This window comes from Homalodisca vitripennis, chromosome 1 (genome assembly GCF_021130785.1).
Source record: "Homalodisca vitripennis isolate AUS2020 chromosome 1, UT_GWSS_2.1, whole genome shotgun sequence".
NCBI lineage: Eukaryota > Metazoa > Arthropoda > Insecta > Hemiptera > Cicadellidae > Homalodisca > Homalodisca vitripennis.
Window position 1 is genome coordinate 81,970,614 of NC_060207.1, and position 22,587 is coordinate 81,993,200.

The 22,587-nt window shown below is 34.6% G+C and overlaps 1 protein-coding gene across 4 annotated transcripts in view; it reads left to right on the forward strand.

The window, feature by feature from the left end:
• The window catches only part of LOC124365657 (protein Shroom), a 234,003-nt gene that overhangs the window by 147,631 nt on the left and 63,785 nt on the right, over positions 1-22,587 (forward strand). For all 4 annotated transcript variants that reach the window (XM_046821632.1, XM_046821634.1, XM_046821633.1 and 1 more), the window contains 3 exons: positions 3,122-3,473; positions 3,891-3,970; positions 5,091-6,368. In XM_046821632.1, the coding sequence (XP_046677588.1) occupies positions 3,122-3,473; positions 3,891-3,970; positions 5,091-6,368 (1,710 nt within the window). The remainder of the gene's footprint in view (positions 1-3,121; positions 3,474-3,890; positions 3,971-5,090; positions 6,369-22,587) is intronic.

Consider the following 22,587-nt stretch of genomic DNA (forward strand, 5'->3'; position numbering starts at 1 on the left):
AACTTTCTTGACCTGCAATGTTTAAATCTGCAAGGATATGTGATGTTGCAGTTTTCCTTTATTATTGATTTACTTGCATGGTTTTGCACTAACAAGTGAATTCTGTGTCTACCTACTTATGTACAGATGATGTACAAGGAAATGTTACCATAAATTTATTAATTGTAAAATCTATTGTTGTGCCCTTCAAACATACTCATACTTTTAAATGTCAAAACATGCATTTGCTTCCAAGACTTGTTGATTCATCTATCAAAGTAATAACTTATCAGTGACTTCTATAATGTGTTCTCTAATTTTGTCAGATTCATGACATATTATTTTCATTACAGTTTCTTTAGAATGTAATCCGAGACCTAAAAGTTTAAATTTTGTATTTTAAAAGGCTAAAGCGGTTGGAGCAAGGCCTGTTGGTTTTAGAAATAAATTAGGCTGTTCTAAATCGTTATGATTGTCATTAAGTGGACATTGCACTTTTCTTAAAACACATTCTTAATTATTTATTTTTTTGACTTCAGAAGCGATTCTTTCAGCAATTGTGTGGTTAGCAGAATTATTATTGTGTTCAAAGATCTGTTTTCTTAAATAAATTTACTAATTTGTTTTGTTTGATTCGTTGAAAGGTACCAAGTAGCAATAATACTCTTTTTATATACTTTTAGGCTCTTGTTTAAAAGCTCTGAATTGGACAACTGCCTTTCAAATCTTATAACCAAGCTTCTCGTTGCAACAACCAACCAAGAAAACATACTTTTTGCATGTTCCCAGATTTCTTAGATCCAAATGGAAGGACAATTATAAATTTAATATGCTTACCACTTGTCATCAAATTTTTATGCAATAAGCTTGATTACAGTAATTTTGAGCTTAAGAGTCATCAACAAGACTTACCAACGAATCTTCAGTTTAAGCTTTATTAGTATTTTTATGCAGGTAGACCTACCAGACAACCAGAGTTTGGTAAGATTTTGGTTGTATATTATTTTACTATGAGTGAAGGTTGTTCTGGCGCTAAACATACTCAACCATTTCTTGGTTTGTTTAGGCATTAAACTTGCTAATACTTGAAACAATTGTAATGGAGTAAAGTATCAAGTTAAATGTACACAACAAAATGTACTGGTGGTCCCTTAGTCTCTGACTGAGGACTCTGTGACATCTGAGCGAAGTGTTCAGGGTGACGATCTGGAGCAAAGTGAGTTGTATGACAATCAGGAGCAAAGTGAGCTGTTTGACAATCAGGAGTGAAGCGAGCTGTATGACAATCAGGAGCAAAGTGAGCTGTATGACAATCAGGAGCAAAGCGAGCTGTAAGACAATCAGGAGTGAAGTGAGGTGTATGGCAATCAGGAGCAAAGTGAGCTGTTAGACAATCAGGAGGAGTGAAGCGAGCTGTATGACAATCAGGAGCAAAGCGAGCTGTAAGACAATCAGGAGTGAAGTGAGGTGTATGGCAATCAGGAGCGAAGTGAGCTGTATGATGATTCGAAGCACGATTTATTTACTATTTTGATGGTTATATCAGGGTTTATTATAGGAGCAGTATAGTACTGTGAAGTATGACCATAGAGGAAAAATTCTGAGGGTTGACTTTAATCTTACTATTGTGAGGGTTGATCATATACAGAGTATCTTAAGGATTGAGTTTAGAGAAACTATCGTGGATGTAGATATTTAGGCAGTATCGTAAAGGTTGGACCAAAAAAACTTTATTGAATTATCTACAGCCAATATTTTATTGGCAACCTAACTTATTACAGATACATTTATTGTTACACATTAGAACATGATAACTACAGAAGTGTGCAAATGCGATCTTAGGGAATAATTTTAGAAAGAATAATAATAATAATAGTTGGATGGAGGGGAGGGACGATGGGGCCCTTTCATAGTTCTAGCACTCACTCATAACAATATATCTCTCACAAACTTCATCCATAATCATCCTTTATATTTTAACAAAACATTTTTAGATTGATTTCTAGAAATTAGTACTCATAATTTAAATCATAATTCACTTACAATCATAAAATGTAAGTAACATCAAAGTTTTGAGAATATTTTATACTAGAAGCGGAAATTTAGGTACAAGTGGTTTGATGTATAAAACTAGAATTAGTGAAAGTAGAATCTTCAGGGTACCTAAAGTTAATAAAGAACTCTATAGACAGTCCATTCAATACGTAGGCCCAAAATTATTTAATCAAATGACTGATGAAATCAAATCGAGTAATAACTTAAAACAATTCTGCTCCTTACTAAAATCCTGGCTATTTACAAAACCTGATATAGCTTTTTTAACGAGTGTATTAATTTAAGTTTTATGCAACCACCTATTATATTGTTTACATCATTATTACATAATTTTTTTCATAGTAGTGTGTACGTGTGAATGTATATTTTGGAGTGTGGATGTTCTATAGTATGCATGTAAGTGTACGTATGTGATTTTTCTGATATTTGTATGTAATTTTATGTAATACATTAATTTAATTTTCCATTATTTCAATATATTAGTTTATACATTTTTTGTAAAATTATTTATGATTTTAGTACATAAGATTGTATATTTGTATTTTTTCAAAGCTTGTTTTATTATTTTTTTGTTCTTTGCATTGTCTAATTAGTAACTAGTCACTCTATATTGTATAAACGTCGGCTATATGTATTTATTTTGGTTGTAGTTTTCTGTAGTCTTGTGCAGACGTCGTGGAGAGCAGTCTGTTGAACTTTTAGTTTTTTTTATGTGAGAGCAAGCTATAAACTGTTTATTTGTGTATTGTGTATCTGTTACACTGACCAGCTACTTGTTTTTGGTCACTGATTTCCTAAGTTTTTTCATTTATTTGTAAACATGAATGTAAATGTTAGAAATTAAATATTTATTTATTTTGGATCACATCACAGTGAAATATTGCTTACACAACTCTTCTTGGAATATTTTGGCTTCTCTGTGTAGAACTATATCCAGTAAACTGATATTAACTCAGAAAAATATTAAATTAAAATTAAATATGTTTAGTTGTAAGATAAACATAGTTGAAAAGTGGTATTAATAGTATTGCAGTAGAATGTAATGTATTGTCAACACCTTATATATTTAGTTGTTTTTTGTTCCCAGGTCCCCTCCTGCCATGAGTGTAGCTGAGCGGATATGTGAGTTGGAGCGACAGCAAGCCGCACCTCAGCAGCCCCGCCCACCCTATCCACCATCTTACGACCCCTCCCACCGTCATCCCCATCCTCACTCCCACCCCTCTCAAGACCCCTCACGTGTCACAGACCATGCTTCCCTCAAGGCCATACAGAAGAAAGCTCTCTTGTCATTCTATGAGAGACATCACTCGGCGTGGAAGTCGGAGCCACAACTAAGTCCTCCTCAGCCTCCTCCCAGACCTAAACCACCTCCCACCACCTCATCTAATGCTGCCAGCAGACGGTCATCCTCGGCTTCAGATTATGGGAGAAGAGAGGTGAGCTTCCTAATCAGCACACCAAAACTAGTCTTGTACAGTTTTATCTTAATAAGTTGATGTTATAAAAATGTTGTTAGAATTGGTTTTGTGTTTGGAGACTAATAATTATTTTAAAATGTTATTGTTAATCTTAAATTCTACTAATTAAATTTTGTTCTTTTTTCTTTAAGAATATTTTAAGGTGTATTTTATCAACACAGTATACATAAACGAGTTGAAGTCTATAATGACTATACAGAAAAAGCACTCATATAGATCCTTTTGTCCAAAAGGGTTAACTGTGCGCTTTTTCCACAGTGCGGTTTTTTCATAACACCTCTATAATCACATTCATTGATCATGTATCTCTCAAACATAATAATAATTTGCTTACAAAAGGAAAATTTTGTTTTCTATTCTAATCTTCTGTTTCAGCAAAAGTTAAGTCAGCAAGTCAGTAAAGAAGCTCCAACACCAGGAGAAAATGAAAACTTGCCTGTTCGACACCAGCATAGGTATGTTTATGGTGTAATGTATATTAAGAGAATTAGAGAGGGGAATAATATTTGTAGACCAACTATGCAATATCTCAAGTTTACATTCAAGCATGAGTGTGACAAGGGACTTCTGAGGTGTTCATTTATATTGATTACTACTTTAAAATATCTTATGAAGTGTATGTAATAATTGAACTTTTTCATAGCAAAATTTTCTTCATTTGAGTTCTTAAGTACACACTCAATTGCTGTCTGCATCAACTGTATGTTAGCTTATTTAAAATTAATTTACAATGCTGAATCTATTTCTCACACAGTTGGATATTACATTCCAACTATGTTAAGTAACCTTAAAATTTTTATTATTAAGTTTGTTCCTGTATTTAAATTGCAAATAGACTATACTAGAAAATTCTCTTTAACATTCTTTCCCTGTTTCAATCCAAAAATTAATTAGTAAAGCCCTAACACATTTTTATTTCTATTTTAGATATAGATCTGCATCAGGGTGCCGATTAAAATTATAAAAAACAATCAATTTTCTTTTATGGAAACTGATTTAGTTACCATTACCTTTTGACAGAAGAATGGATCCAGTCTATTTTGTTATATGGAGTTTGAAAATATTCCCTGTGTAACACTTAATAAACTCATGTGAAAAATAATTAAATTTTGTCTCGTGATAAAATCAGAGGTAAATATACAAATTTCTTTCAAAAGTTCATGCAACCTCAGAAACTTTATGCATAGACAAATTATTCTATATACTGTCAAACTTTTCAAAATTGACACTAAAATGAGATAATTATAAAAGCCAATTTGAGTAATTCAAATCTGAAAATCAATGTAAAATAACTTTTACTATTTTTTATACCAGTGCTACAATATTTTTTATGTGTACTCAATGATTTTGAGGTTTCTTATCAATTTAAATTTCTGCTACAACATTTAAAAATAAAATAAGTTAAATAAATCTTTATTTTTTTACTTTATTGTCTAACCGCTTAACTTACAGATTTTTGTGCACTCCTGGGGATAAACCAAAAGTTGAGACTAACACGTCCATCCTATTCCATGTTTTACCACTAAACAAACAAATGTTTAAAGTAGTCATCATTAAGTATGTGTGTTGTTGCAGTTCCAGTTGTGGCTCACTGTCAGCTGCTGTGTCTGGGCCGTTTATCATGGGACCAGCCATCTCCATTGATGACTGGGTTCCTGCTAGACCACCCAAGAAACCTCACTTGAGAGCTGCATACCCTGTGCCCCGGATGTCTAGCCCCGACTTGCCCCCACCCTCCCCACCACCTGTTGTCGAGGACGAAGTTATAGTCTCGGATGAACCCTTGCCCCCACCGCCACCGGAGGATCAGCTGCCATTGATCTCACCATATTCAAGATCTCAAGATCCCAAGTTTCAATACCTTAACAAATCTTATCTGGGAAGTTCTAATATTAACTCATCCATCAGTCCAGAGAGTCCAAAATCTTACGTCTCCGATCGGTCAAAACCAGAACCTCAGTACGAGAATCAGCCAGAGCTGAGAAGATGCTCCAAAGTTCGAGAGTCATGTAGAGCTTCTTTTATGACCATTCGGGATAAAGAGAAAGACCTGGACAGGCATTTTGAGAGAAAAGTTCGAGAAGACAGTCACTTATCAAATATCAGTAAAAATAGAGCTTTATACCAGCGCCAGAAAAGTTTAGAGAGCTATTTTAAAAACAGTAATTTAAAAGAAGACTTTAGTATTAAAGATGATCAAATTCCTGTTGGGCCCAGAATAAATCTGGATAGGAGAAGTATTGAAACCCTCTTTCCAGCGAAATCTGAATTGAGTTTGAAAAACTATGAAGATATTCAACCGGCATCATTAGAAAGCAAGCTTACATATCTTGAAAATCATAACCAAGCTTTCAATAAACCAGGCCCTCAAACTCCTGTTGATAAAAAACTTAGTTCCTTGCAGTTAAAGCCCTCGGGAGCGTTAATGAATCCTCTAAGAGCTTTGGATGCTGGAAATCCAACATTCCGCCAACTGCAAAATCAGTTTATCCGATCTGCGAGTGTGCGAAGAGACTTGCATTCCTCACAACCTGGTGAAGAAAAATCAGTCAGCAAATCACCTTTCCAGTCAAGTTCTGAAAGGAAATCTTTGAGGTACTCAACAGCTCAGAAACTTCTGATAAGTTCTAAGAAACCAATAGACTCCATGGCTGTCTCAAATGGAAAGTTATCCCCACCGCTGAAAATGCAGCAACATTTGTCACCGAAGACATCACTGACGTCAAGTAAAATGATGCCATCAAGATATGAACCTGATCACACGAGTAATCCATCTCCTTCAAGTGAATCGATCCTCGCAAAGCACCTGCCTCACTGCCTTCCAGCCCAGTGTCCTCCTACAAGTCTACAACTGTGAGTTTTTCTTTCTCTTTTTACATTTTCTTTGTAAATTAGAAAGTTGTATATAATGCATGCTGTGTGCCTTCCAGCATGACTTTGTTGGATGCTATCAGTATTAAATGTGCGGTCAATACAGTAATATTACTCCAAATCTAAAAACATTTTCATGTAGTCCCTCAAGTTGTAATACAGTGGTTACGGATAGTAATGTTGGAACTGTTGCAGTTATGTCAAATGAAAGAAATATTTGTTTGTAAGATATTTTCTTTTCAGTTTGATATTTAAAAAATAGCTCTTTGAGAAAATATCCTGAAAGAATATTCCTTCTCCTTCCTCCTTGCAATACCTACCAACTCTTCTTTTATGAGCATTTAAAGTTACTGTACTTAGCTAACTGCTATCAATTATGACTCTATTTCAGATTATATGTAGACACAGAAATGTCAGTGACTGCTAGAATACAAGTCTTTTCACAATTAGTAGAATCTTTAGCCACAGTTAAACTTCATGGAAAGACCCAGAAATATTCATTATATACCATGATTAGCTGCATTTTGTTTTGAATTACAATTACCAAATTTGCACATTTAGAACAAGTACTTGACAGACGCATCAATAAGTTTCCACATGAGCTAACACATTTGTTATGGAATAGACACAGAATGGCTCAAAACTTTGACAATTTGCTACCTAGACATTAAAAAGTATTAGTGATACAGCAGAAAGTTATGACTCCATACACTACAATAATGGAACACAAATAACCACTGGTAAATTCGCCGATCATGAGGATTAATCAATTCTGTTGGGGTAAGGGGTGCTTTTACGTGTACCACTTTAGCTTTTTACCTTGCAAACTTATACATTCTTGGTTTACAATTATAACTGCTATACAATTGAATTTTATATTTTTGAAGATACTTATTTGTTAATTTTACTCATATTCTTATATATTTTAATCGATTAGCGCATGCCATACAATACAATTGTCTAAGGCAATAAAGCTATTATTAAAATTAAAAATTAAAACCATCTTACCATTACACCAGTTGGTAACAGTTTCTCTCAACATACAGTTTCCTTCTGGTGGTGGTACAGTCAACACTGTATTGGATGGTCCAGTAATCTTATAAACAAAAATTAATTGCAAAATTGTATGCCAAGTGCTAATCTTGAGAATGGCTGAACCAATTTGGCTAATTCTTTTTATAAATTATTTATTGAAATCCAATAAAGGCTTGTATTATGAAGAGATATATGTAAAATTTGCCTAGAATATTTTGGAATTAAAAAAAATGGTAAGTAAGTGATATTAAATAGCTGTTGACATCTTTTACATATTTAAAATGTTAAGTGTACAGTGCAATACAGATAGCAGAGACAAAGTTAATATCTATCTTTTACTCCAGATTGTGACAGTGACAAATTAAAAACATATAATGCATTGCAAATACTATTTAAAAACTGTTACAAAACCAACCTTAATGAACAAATCTGTGAACTTTTTCACATAAAGTATTCCATTGTGAAGGCATTTTAACAGTGGCTTAAGGTAAAACTATGAATGAGGAACAACATACCTCAGTCATTATTCTTCCCAGACTACGATACAAAAACATGACTTCTTTAATGTAAAAACTTTTTTTTAAGATTATTTTGAAATTTTGCATAAACTTTATAAGGATTTTCCCCTTATTCCAGAAATAGATAGGAGTATTTTCCTATTGATAATAATTGGCTTTTCAATCTTGGATGTATATAGTTTCATAACCAGGATAACAAGACAAACTTAACTATGGCACTGGAAATGTCTTTGACTGAAAATAAATTACAAGAGCTGGAAGTAGACACTTTTTGAGTGAAGTAGTTGTCCAAGAGATAAATGCATATATAGTTTTATGATGGGGCAATAATTGGATTTAAATGGGCAAAAGTAAACATGTTTAACTCAATTAGGCTTCTCAGTCTATCTTTAAATATATAAACCGATTATGCTGATATTTGACATGGATATTCTTCGTGTCCCTAGAATGTATATTCTTATTTCCAAAAACCCTCCTTGCTACACCTCACTGGTCTTCAAAGTAGAGATGAAATACCTTGGTCTCTGAAGTTGTGAAATATTAATTAAAATAGAACTTATAATGTAATCGTTTGTTCTTTGTAAACATTGTTTATAATTTTCATTTTGTTTACATTTATAGTGAGTAGTGAGTACAAATATTTTTAACACTGTTTTAGATTTCATCAGTTAGTTAGTTCTCATCTATCTTACAAAATGCCCCAAAACATAAGATGGTCAGAATTTGACTCCCTTTGATGCAGTCGGCAAGAACTGTGCCAGATGAATGTTCACTAGACTGCACTTTTGAAACAGTAACTAACTCCAGCTCTGAATAGTCTAAAATATTAAAAACATTTTTCAGTTTATAAAATGCGTAATGTCATTGGTTAATAAAATTATTGTATTTTTTTTTTAATAATAAATATCAGATCTAAAAGACAATGTTACTCTCTAATAATGCAAATTAGAATGGCCATAAATATAAATGTTTTGACGTATTTTCGTGATCGTGGCAACAAGGCAAACTCACAAGGCAAAATATTTCTTGATCAGAAAAGAGGTAAAATCAGCAATGGAACAAAAAAAATACTAACCTTACAATTACTATAAATATACACTTTGTAACATATTTTCTTGATCGTGGGAAGAAGGCAAAGTTAAAACATTAGCGTAGCAAATATATTTCACCTGAACAAGAAGTGCTCATACAGGTGCAGGACCTTTGAAATTGTGTGCGAAGCCACGGGTAACTGCTAGTGTGTGTGTATATATATATATATATATATAAATACACATACATACAATATATATACACACACACTAGCAGTTACCCGTGGCTTCGCACACAATTTCAAAGGTCCTGCACCTGTATATATATATATTTTTTTTTTCTTCATTGAGACAAGACAAACTCTATGGCACTGGAAATATCTTAGATCGGAAGTATATAACAGAAACCAGAGTTATCACTTCTTAATTGAATTAGGTTTCCGAGACGTATATACGAGGGCTATCCAGAAAATAACAGATGTTTTGAAATTTAAAAAGTAACCCAAATTTTTGGTTAAATCCATAAGAACATTTTGTTGTATACATTTAAATCTACCATTAAAAGCTACACTCTTAGGCTTTTTTTCAACATAATCCCTGTTCAAATTGAGACATTTACACATGACACAAGTTTTTCGATTCCAGCTTTGTACAAATCTGCCACCTGAGAGCTTAACCACTGATTAAGGCCTGCGTGAAGTTCAGTGTCACTATCAAAGCACTGCATTGCGAGCCAGGTCTTCATCGCTGGAAAGAGGTGGTAGTCGACTCAAAACTTGTCGTGTACAACTGGCTGTATGGGACCGTGCATTGACGTGGAAAACTAAACTTTTGAACTCAATTTTCCCCTATGCTGGTAACTTCTTGAAATTTGTAGGAAATGTTCCGAGAGTTCTGTCATTGTGAAACAGCAATTTTCATGAACTTTGTCATTGATTTTCAACATCAAATTTTCAGCCACTAGGCTAGGCCAACCGCTACCACAATCGTCATAAATATTGGTGTGGCCATTTTTAAAGTCAATACACCACTGCCTTGCTTTGCTTTCACTCATTATTCCATTTCCATAAACTTCACACAGTTGGCCATAGATTTCAATTGGTTTATAGTTTTTTGCAAAAACAAAAACCTTATCACTCACTTCAAAAGTGGTGGGATTTTCAATTGCAGCAGACATTTTAATTAATCACAGTGAGAAAATTAAAAGAGATACAAACAGCGTGCCACTACAGTTCAATGCTTACTGAATACTAGAGTGCTTTGACACTAAGATGGTGGCTGTAGCCCCACCCACTGCCGCACCATTCAATAACGTCTGTTACTTTCTGGATAGCCCTTGTATTTATAATTTCTTGACTAGGGCAACCAGGCAGACTTCACTATGGCGACAGAAATATAATTACTTAACCAGAAATGCTCCTACACATGTAAAACATGATATAGAATTTAGGTAATACTCTGATCCTCTTAACCATGATTAATAAAATGTATTTACTTGATGTATGCCTAATAACATATGAAAAATTTCATAGCATTGCATCATATTACATCGTAAGCGTTTTTACTAAGTAGTATGAGGACTTCGATTTTGTATATTGCATTCGACAGCGTGGGTACCAGCTAGTTCCCAATAAAAATTGTGCGTTTTATTATTTCTTGTTTTTATGTGAGGTAGACTGTTATCATGAAGCAGAACAGTACTTTAAAGAACAGTCCCCATTGGCGGTTTTGAATGATGCACCTAATCTTTAACAAGGCTCCACATTTCGTTACTACGTTTATTTTTATGTTTTGAAATTCTTATAAAAAGAATGGCTTCCCAGCACAAATACACTGTGGCTATGATTTTCAGTGATAAATTTCATTCTTGAATTTTTGTGGTTTTGTAATGGAGTTTTATTTATGCCACTCACTGGCTTGATATTTAATTAGTCTCTAGAATGTTGTACACAATCCACATTTCATCACTGGTAGTAGTGTAACTCAAAAACTCTTTTACCATCCTTGTTCTAGCACTCTAAAAATTACAAAGAATGTGTCAAACACTTTGTTTTGTATTTTTCTGTATTTTGCAGTGAAGTTTGTAAGTAACAATTTGATAAACTACTGATCTTAAAATTTATGTTGAAGCTTGTCAGTAGTAAAGAGTTTGTTTTATTGAATTTCTTCAACAAATTTTAGAGTCAAGTCTTTATTTACAAATTTAAAACCCATATGATAATAAAGTTCACTAAAAAGCTTAAAATACCCATATTTCCATCACTCATTAGATCCGTACAATAAATTTAACAAGCTGCTGGTGAATTTGATCAGAATCAATATTTTTGCATTTAAAATCCGAATAACAGAATACACAGCAGGAAATTGATTGACATGCTGACAAACAAAGCAGTATAATTACCCAACCAACATTGTCAATTGTGAAACATAAAGGTAGCACAGTGTATTCTGGCCAACAGTGGCTAATCTTAAACAGGTGTCATGTGACAACTTGTACATATTCAATACTCAATTGCTTCTTACTTTAAAAATGATCCTTGCACACAACGTAATCATTAGATTGTTATATGACTATTCTCTCTCTAATGTTTCACTCAAATGTTAGTGTCTGGTGAAACCCCAAAAATAAGGATTTCAGCAGAATCTTGTATCTCATCCACTCATTGGTGCTTCAAAAAGAAGTGTAGCAAACCTTTGTATATCAACGAATGATAAGTCCAGTGGCTTAACAAGAACTTGGCTTTGGGGGCTGGATCTGAGTGAAGAACAAACCACACCGAATATATGGAATGAATCTGAATAAATCTATATACTGTATAAGTAAACTAGATAGACCTAATTAAAGTTAAAACATATAATTTCTGTACTTCAAACAATTTGGATTGCTGCTATTCTTTTAACTTTAAGGATCTTTAGAAAGGTTATATCCTCCTCATAACTCTCACCCCAACAGGTACATCACTGGATAAATAGGCTCATACTCAGACCGTTTTTTTTTTTTTTTTTTGACAATTTTACCTGGGCCCCGCCACACGTCTATTTGATGGACCGTATAAACGGATGAGATAGCTCAATATAACAACTGTAGTGCTATTATTGGCCGAATTTTTAATGTCATTTATTTCAATTTTAAAGAAACTGTGACTAATAATTTTAAAATCACTACGATCACGTTCAATGAATTTTTTGTTCAATGTATTCATTGCTCTGTGTCCTGCATATCTGTGTGGTGGTGGTGGTTGACTGGAGGGATGGCAAGTGTGTTGGGGGGAGGGGGGTGATGAAGTAGTGTAATAGGACCCAGATATAATGAAACCCTGACGTATCCTGGTACCCACCAAAGCTGAGTAGAGCCCTGTAGATAAGTGCAACTTTGTCTTGTTTCCTAGTGTTTTTTCCAGTAAGTCAATTTCAAGAGTTTTATAAGTGTAAACTGTTATGATTTTAATCAATAAATTTATTCAATTTTTACCTGATTGGTCACTAATAAATTGTTGATTCTTATTGTATATTATTAATTTATCTTGTTATAAACATATTTAAAGATTCAGAATATTTTATGCATGTATATTAACGATTGATGATTTGCTGAACAATATATTATATATGATATTATTTTGTGTTTCTGTGCCAATCCTAAAATTATTATGGTATTTTCCTAAAGAATATGATATGGGGTAACAAAATATTAAATTGAGGCATTATGTATCCCATGAGATTAGATGAACATTTTAATTGCGCTGTCATTAATAAGCAGATTTTGAAGAAATTTGCGTATAGTAGCCACTTTAATGATATTATTTTGGAAGAGTTTTATGTATGTTTGCTGATCACTCCAAAAAATATATATATACATCAAACTATTTAGGGAATTTGAATGTTAGGGCATTTCCATTTAATGTATCATTTTTGACAAGAAACAATCAAGTAAGTGTTTCATAAAAATGTGTGGTAACAACCAAAAACTAATAGCAATGGCAATTTTAATTATTAAATAAATAATATTGTTCATGGTTAAGATGATGTAATGTCAGTTTTATTAGATTTTAAGAACAAATAATGAACAAACAAGCTCTATTCATGATATCCAGGGCCGTCCGAAGGGGGGGGCGAACGGGGCGGTCGCCCCGGGCGCTGCGGCCAAGGGGGCGCCGCGCCGCGGCTAGGAGGTGCCTTACTCATAGTCAATATTAAATTTGTAAAACAAAATTTCAACGATATTCTACTATGTATACAAACCCCCAATCCGGTGCCTTAATATTTGTTAAAAAGAACTTAGTTTGAACCATATACTTAAAAATATTGTTTATTTTTAGTAAGTTAAGTTTGGCAACACTGCGCGGAAAAAACAACTTAGACCATTTGGCAACACCGCACTCGCAACTCCAACTGTCACTGTCATTGCGTCTACACCGAATAGGTTAGGTTGCTAACTACTCTCGTGTGTTTAGTGTTTGTAGAGACTTAGAGCTGTGAAATTAAGCGAATGTGTACGTGAGAGGTGAGCTTCGTATTGTATTAGTACCTACATATACAAAAGCTACAGACATGTGGTAGTTAAATATGTGTTGGTTGTCATATGTATTGGTAATAATTATGTAAATGTTGTTTCAACCAAGGTACTATGTGCACTCTAGCTTGCATGTCGTAGCGTAGGCATAAAAACTACGCAACATGTAGACCAACAGATTTAAACATTATTTTTTAATTTCATTTTAAGTAAACAAGCATAATTTTTTGAAGAAGTTTCATTTTATTTCAGATTATTTTATTAAAATGTCTAAAAAGACTATCAGGTGCTCAGAGACGAAAATTAGACAGTGAATTAGCTCACAATGCTCTTTTACGTAAAGTACCCAAGTTGACAAAATTCTTCACAATAGCTGAGGGCACTACCCAACAACCTACTTCATCTTTACTCGCTACTTCAAATACCCAGGACTTCGACCATGAATGTGAACAAGACCTAATTTTAACTGAGGTAGAGGAGACTGCTGAAATACTGAAGGAGGAAACCAGTGACAAGCTTAAGAAGGGAACTGTTGAAATGTTAAACTACCAAAATAAAAATTGTTCAAATGACCCGTCAACTTGGCCTGAAAATTTAACTGTCAGAGAGAGAGATGAAATCATAACAAGGGGTGCTCCGTCATTTAAAAAAAGTAATGATGACTATCCACTAAACAGTGAAAAGCGTCATTTTTCAAATGATTTTCAATATCGCCACGCAGAAAATGGTGAGAAAGTGAAAAGGCGGCGGTTAGTTTATTCTTGCTCTTCTGATGCAGTGTTCTGCTTTCCATGTCGTTTATTTGACAATAATCCACACTCAAGTTTTGGCAAAAAGCAAGGATTCAATAATTGGAAAAAATTTCATGAGCGAGCTTCATCTCACGAAACGTCATCTGAGCATTTTAAGTTTACCCAGCAATGGATTGAAGCTGAACGTAGAATCAACCAAAATGCAGCAATTGATACTGAGCTCATGGGCCAAATACAAAAAGAAGCCGAGAGATGGCAAAACATACTAAGAAGAATTATTGCTATTATTATTTACTTAGCAGAACACAACTTGGCTTTTCGTGGAAACTCAACAAAACTTTTTACAAAAAATAACGGAAACTTCCTTGGCCTTATCCAATTACTAGGAGAGTTTGATCCGGTTATGATGGAACATTTAAGATGCATTGAAGAGAGTGAATATCGAGTTCAAATGTTAAGTGTCAATATTCAAAATGAGTTGATAAACTGTCTGGCAAAGGAGGTGAAAAACAATATAATCGAGAAAATAAAGCTGTCACGGTACTTCTCAGTTATGTTGGATTGTACGCCAGACGTAAGTCATAAGGAACAAACATCTCTCACCATTCGCTATGTTCACGAAGAAGAGGAGATCGATGGTGAAATTTTTATTGAAGAAAGTTTTATAGGCTACACGATTACTGAGGAGTCAACAGGGGAAGCATTGACTCAATTGTTAACAGAAGAGGTAGAGTTATGTGGTTTGGACATGAGTAACTGCCGCGGGCAAGGGCACGACAATGGCGCAAACATGGCAGGAGCTAAAAAAAGGGGTCCAATCACGAATATCCTCAGAATATCCTTTAGCTGTATTTACACCCTGCGGATGCCACAGCCTCAACTTGGTTGTTGCAGCTGGAGCCAGATCATCCGTCAAGTCTACTCTACTTTTTGGAATCCTTCAAAGGATTTACACTATTTTCGCATCATCTCCAAAACGTTGGTGCGTTGTCAGTGACCATGTTAAAGGTTTAACTTTGAAAAAGGTTTGTGAAACAAGATGGGAGGCTCGAATAAGTTCTGTATCTGCCGTTCGATACCAGTACAAAGACGTCCTTGACGCTCTTGTAGAACTGAGTGAAACTGTCAATGACCCTACAAACGCCAAAGAACAAAAAATAAGCTTTTTGATTATGAAAGTAAAAGTGACTACAAAGCAACCCCAGAAGAAGAATTTAAAAGTTTTCTACGCACTATTGGACATTATGCAGGCTTCCCTAAAAGAAAGGTTGATTCAGTTTTCAAACCACAACTTGAAATGGGGGTTCTTATAGGACCTTAAACAACTCCCTCACGCAGAAGATTTGAAGGAATATTGTGAAAATTTACAAAAACACCTATCGTTTGGGCAAACCTCTGACATAAGCGGAAAAGAACTTTATCAGGAACTCCTTCATGTCAAAACTATTGTGAATGAAGTAAGCCTAGCTAAGGCAACCCCATTACAAGTTTTAAAAGTGATTAAGAAGACAGACAGAAAGGACCAATACACAAACTTATGGATTGCACTTCGAATCCTTCTAACTATTAACATATTTGTTGCCAGTTGTGAAAGAAGCTTTAGTAAGCTTAAATTAATAAAAACCTACTTGCGTTCTTCAATGTCTCAGGAGAGACTGTCATCCCTTGCCATGCTGTCTATTGAAAATGAAGAATGTAAAAGGCTGAAGTTAGAAGACGTTATCAAGAAGTTTGCTAGTGCAAAGGCCGGGAAGATTTCTTTAAAAAAATAAAAGTATCTCTGTCAAAGGTAAATAATAGTTATGACATTAAGATTGAAATAGTTATGTATTGCGTTTATATCTGTTACTACTATTAATAGCCCTAAAGTTCCACAAAAGTATTGTATGCCAAAGAGCCAAAGTAATAATTTCTTTATATCTACGTATATAGGTCTATTCAATATTCTATTATCTATTCTAAAACATGTTTAAATGTACTTATATAATATATTTGGTATTTTGTTACACACAGAAAACTGGAGTATTTATTTACATATAACAATTTCCAAAAATTCCTTATCACTTGGTATGGCTGTACTGACGAAATGTAATTTTTATGTGGGGGCCCCCAAGGCATGATTTGCCCCGGGCGCATGAAATACTGGGGACGGCTCTGATGATATCTTTCTCCAAAATGACATGAGCAATTTCATCAAACAGTATTGCAAGTATGGATTGATCAATTTATCTCTCTGGCTATGCAGATTTTCATAAATAGTAATTACTATTGTTTAGAAATATAAACTGCTACAGTGTATATTCTGTTCAGAGAAACATAGTAATAATAATAATCTTTATTGCATCAACAATTACAAAATTACCTGCATGGGTCAGGTTTATTCATAATAAAATAAATTCTGCATTAATATAACTATGCAATTGTATAACAAAACTGGGGTTTTTATTTTCCAATAATTTTCATCCCATTGACACAATATGAGCTTTTCAACGGACTAAAATCTTTGACACCAGAAGGTGTTTTAATCAAGATTGTAAACTATGTTCGAAATACAGTAGTTTTTTATGGAACAGCTGACCACAACCTCAAGCCTTAAGAAAAATGTGGACGTATCAGATTAGAGTAGGCCATTTTTAATACATCATTAGAAAAAGGTTTGCAAGGTTGTTCAAAGAGAACATCATCCACCATTATCATGGGAAGAAACTCTTAATCTTGTTGTTACCAAAGGTAAAAATTTATTAACATTTGATTTTGAGCTGTTTGTTTTCATATTGAGTTTGGAGACAACTGTTTGTTTTGACGCGTAAATCGTCAGACTGCCCAGAGCGGTGTTGTCTCGTAGCGGACAAACTAACACAGTACACAACTGCTCAGAGCTTTGCAACATACTCACTACTGTAACAATTGATCATACCTGGACTACTACAAAAGATACTTTGTACTAGTTAATCACCTGAGAGTACAAGTTACACCAAACCGAAAGTACCCGGTACAGATTTCTTTTACAATACAAATACTTAACACGTTTACCTCCGTTCCTGGTACAAAGTACTCAGACTCGTTTAGTAGTACTTTAAACAGTCCTTTTAACAGTAACTGGAAAATTAAGAGTACTCTGTAATGTATAATTTTCAATCAGTACATTTAGTAATTTTCATGAATACATTTTGCACTTGGATACTCAAAGTACCGGTACAGGTAGAAGCCACAAGAAATAGTAAGAACTAACCTCACGTTCGTAGTTGCTGCGTGACGGTGAAATGTTTAGAGTTTTGGACTAAATTAAATTTTATGTGCAGTGCTGTGTATTTCATAAATTAAAATAGTTATAAAGCTTGAATTGATATATTTGATTACAATTGATTTCAAAGTTCCAGAATAAATGTTATTTTTAGTGGAAAAAGAATATTAGGCGATTGATTATTTTGAAATAAAATGCTCTTGGGGGGGCAGGTCTAGTTTGCCCCCCGCACCCCGTCAGTGCACCCCTGCTACACATGTATAAGAATAAAAGATCTGTTCTTGAGTTCCGATAAATATGTCTGAGAAAACAAAACGTTTCCATACAAGTTTTCCTTTCAGTCACACAGACTGATATCTGGCATACTCTAAAAGATGCTTCACATCAAATATGATTTTAGGTATTTTTCAATAAAGACTATTTTATTTTTCTTGATTGAAAAGATCATGATGCTGACAATCTAAATTAGGCATAATACTATAGATAACTAAAACTAAATGAAAGAGCTTGTAATACTTCTGATTCATGCCTAGCAATTTCATTGTGTTTGAGATTCAAGGATACTTGATTATGATAGTTTTAGTTCTGATGACAGGGATTAAACAGATTAAAATTTCTATTATTGATGTCTTATTTCTGGAACAAAAAGATTGACCTGGATAGCATGTGGATATTGACTAACTCTGTGACATGATCTATTTTTCTTATGAGGTCCAAGTAGCCTACAACCAGAAATTTGCAACTACCCAAGCAGTACTGCACATAATGTTTTACAGAAGACTAATTGATAAGTCTAACAAACTACAGGATTCTGTTTCCACAACATAAAGCATGCACAAATGAATAAATGTAGATTTAATTGTTCCACAATTAATTGTATATTTAAAATTAACAAACACATTTGAAACAAAAATATTATAAACGCTTTGATTTTTTATTGTGGTTCTATACACTAAGAAGTGTTTATCCATATCATTATAAACAACCTTTTGTTTGGAAAACAAAAAATAAAATGTAAGGAAGACATTAGTAATTATGACTTCCACCCGGTAAAACACTTACCAGGTAATTACCACCAGGTGTTTCCTATTTCTACTGTGGTATTGATGAGTTTATTCCTTCCCTTTTCTTCAAGTTTATATATGAATAGTTTGGTTGAAAAGCGCTAAAAACAGGTACCTAGTTTTCTCTTTGTTATCGATATAAAAACTGGAAGTTATTGTTAGTAAACATTTTTATGTGTAGAAACGCAGAAATAAACACGCTACATTTTAATATAACTCCTGTTTATATTCCTATTACTTAGTTTGTGGTCGAATTTCAAACTTTGATATCTACGAGTATACCTACTTTAGATCCGAGAGTAGGTAAAGCGGTCTAACTGTACACTTTATTCACGCTGCCGTCCACTTTGCACCAATTGCCCCTTTTATTAGTTTAAAAGTACTATCAAATAACAATTTTAGGACCAAATATTTCAAACATTTCCCGGGGGAAAGCCCCCGAACCCCCTACTGATCTCCATACCTCCGACTCTACGATGTTCCGGACACCCCACAGAGAAGATTTGTGGATGCGCCACTGATGTGCAGAGGTTGTTTTACGGCGGACGAAGGTGTGGGTACTGTAGAGAAGAAAAGAGCCAGTTAGACATTTCTCCCGGATACGGAAATGGGCGAGAGAGAGGGTGGCGTTTAGGCACCAGGTGCTGAGGGAGACAGGCATGTGGCACATGCGCAGTAAAGCCCTGGATCAGGTGACGGTGACGCACCACGCGTGGCCGCCTGAAGGTTGTCTTTATTCTGTGGCGATGTCTTTTCAATTCGAAAAGGGCGGATATGTTCAGGAATTGAGTTATAACAATGAACCAGTCGTTAGGGTCGGAGGTTATAAACACCCCAGAGTAGTCTACGTAGGATTGCAGGATCAGGAGTGAGAAGTTGGTCTAAATTGTAAAACCACATCCTCTTGAACGTCAAAAGACTGGTATAATCGCGTAATAATTTGACATGTTAAATAAGTTATAGTTGGATTCGAAAAATTTGAACATAACGAACATCATGATGGCTGATTTTCTTCTTGATTATATTCAGTTTCTGGTCCTGAATCGAAAGATATGACACATTGTGAGACATATGATTGTTGTTTGTTGTTTGTTCTTGTTCATATTTGGACATAAACAAGCTTTAATTCAACACCAGAGTCATTTTTAGTCTTCTATTATTTATATTATTAGACATTGTCACTTACCGACAAACGTGAAGTACTTTCGGAGAAGCTGGAATCGTATAGTTTGTTTAACTTATACATGGGTATGATAATTAAATCACTAAAAAGTAGCAAAGTTTAGTTTACAAGCTTGTTTTTGTGCATATGTGATATTTTATACTCGTATGTAATGTATGTAGAAAACTTATCCTAGCTGATTGTTCAGACCTAGTGTGCCCACTTAGGTAAAACTGAGCCAATCGCCAAACTCGGCTTGTATACAGACGTAAAAAAGAAAACGGGTAACATTTTTTTGAATTTTGGACTTCTACTCCAAATATGTTGCACATCGTGGCTAACAAACGAGATATTGTTATACCAGAACTGTGAAACAGAGTAAGTATTTCAATAATGAAATGTATAAACACATACATTTCCTAAATCCGTACATGTTATGAATTTCGAAAATGTCGAATATTTAGTCAATATAAAAACGCATTATCATATTAATATTTTTGAAAATTATTACACTATGATTGGGATTCAAACAAGAAGAACTTTTTGAGGAATGTCAATACAATTACAAATTTTGATTATGAAAATACAAAATGTGTGCCTCACAGCCCAGAATACGAATAAATTCGTAGCCTACATACCTGTAGATTTTCGACTGTCCAACTTTATTATGCAGCATAATCGATCATAAACTACTGGGCCGAAAGTCGAAGAATAAATCAGTACAGCGATAATACCAATAAACGAAGAACGTGTTATTGGCAAGCACAACGAACCGGAGTTGGCCCGCAAACCGGGCAGGGATATCATCCCTAGTTGGGAAATGCTCTCAGACCAATACATCAGCAATTTGTATTGCAAGTCCTTGATGCCTCTTTCACACGATACCTTTTTAGAACTCACGATAAAAAGTCGCACAATATTTTCAGTACGTATCTTGTTACGGTGTTTACGGTTACGTGCCTTCCATTTGTGGTGGCAGTGGAGGGCAAACGGGACATCTTGTGTGAAAGTCACGTGCTTCAAACATTTCTTCACTTCACTAAAAGACCAGACATAAGATATTTAACCGTCAGTTCAAAAACGTAGCATGTAAACTGTAATAACATTTCTGAGATTTCGATTAAGAAGGTTCTTCCAAAGAAACATTCTTAATAGTAATAAGACTTCAATTAATTCATTCTACACGTCTATCCAGTAAACGGTTAAAGTATTATTTCTTCGTAATTTAATAATTTTAAGAATGTTTAACCTGATCTCCGCTTGAAGAGTCAGGTTATCCTGTATACTCGTATAACATTCTTGTTAGTGAAGCCCCTAGTGTTTAATCTCCTGTCAATATTATTGACCGAAGAGCCTTCCTTTACTGAGGTACACCATTCGTTGTAGATAACCGATACCAAGCAACGATGAGCTGTGACTGCCAAACGATATTTTCCTTGCACAAGTCTCCCACATACTATCCCACAAGTTGTGGTGGTTCACATATCTTCAAATTATTAATTTGCAGCTTGAAAGTCAGATAGGCCTAGATTTACGTATTTAAAATATTAAGAATTTGAATGGCAGAATGCGCATGCATTTAAAAAGTGTAATGAGTAAATATGACTAGCTAAGAATGGCTGATTCTTAGTATGGTTTACTGATTAACCCCAACACAAACCCAACGGAATACTGAAACGTCACATGGAGTTCAAACAGTGAAAGATTCGGCCTCTGCTATACTGATAGTTCGCTGAAATTCAACTTCCAATAAAATTCCAAATTCTTTTTTTCCCATCAATGCCTTGACACCTGTAAAATGTGTGGACACCTGTTCAATGCCATCAAGAATATATTGTGAACATCAAAACCAATACCTTGTAGCCTCAAACAAATAATAATCCTCATTGTCCGGGCTTATATAGAATAGAAATTAAATAGAAATCAGTTAAAGGACCACACCATCAGTCTGTCGGGTTTTAGTCGAGACCTGTTCACCAACTTGGAAAGTCCTGCTCGCACCTTTCTTGGTGTTATTTCAAATTACTCGCGAAGAAGCTTATGTCGAATGCACCCAGATCGGAGACCGATAGTCCAGCCCAGAGAAGGCGGGGTAATCGACTAGCAACAAAGATGTTGGCGGCGGCGGCGTCTGTCCACAAAGCCCGTGACAGTCGAACCGAGTGGCCATCTGTCCAAATTGGTTGTCACGTCCCGGAGCGCTGTACCTAGTGTTGCCGTGGTGTACCGGAAGCCTCGGGCCGGGCTCAGAGAGACGCCAGGGTCCCGCTATGTAATGGGAGGACCGTACCGTCCTATCAGGTCCTAACTGTCTCGCGTTCACATGCCAACTCTGCGGGCCTTCTGCTGCTAACATGTCATATCCCGGACGCCCACTGGCGCACTGTATTATGAAATAGATTGCATTATTTTAGATATCTTCAGTAGTTTTGACTCAATCTTGTGGGGTTTTATATATTATATTTTAACTCTACTGTATTTGTGCTTAGACTTATTAGGTGCTAAAAACAATCTTTCTTTTCGATAGAAAGAAATTATTCTGAACCCCATTTACTCCCGTTTATAACAGAGGAGTCAACGTTAAAACCTGTATGTGACAAGACCTTACCAATCTTATGTGATATAAAATTGTTAAAACACGAAGATCTGACCTGTTTGTTAATGTTATGTAGGAAGGTAAAATATTACCTTTTACTTTTTAACAATCTTTTACATAGTTTTAATTTTAGTAGTTTTACTGTAAACTTCAGTTTTGGCCAGTACACAAAAATAAAATAGATTTGCTGTGCCATTCATGTTTTAAATAAATCTTTGTAACAATTTTCTGTTTTATGTGATGGAAAAAAACCTTTTTAAGCTATAGTGTATTTCGTTATGTTTTTTGC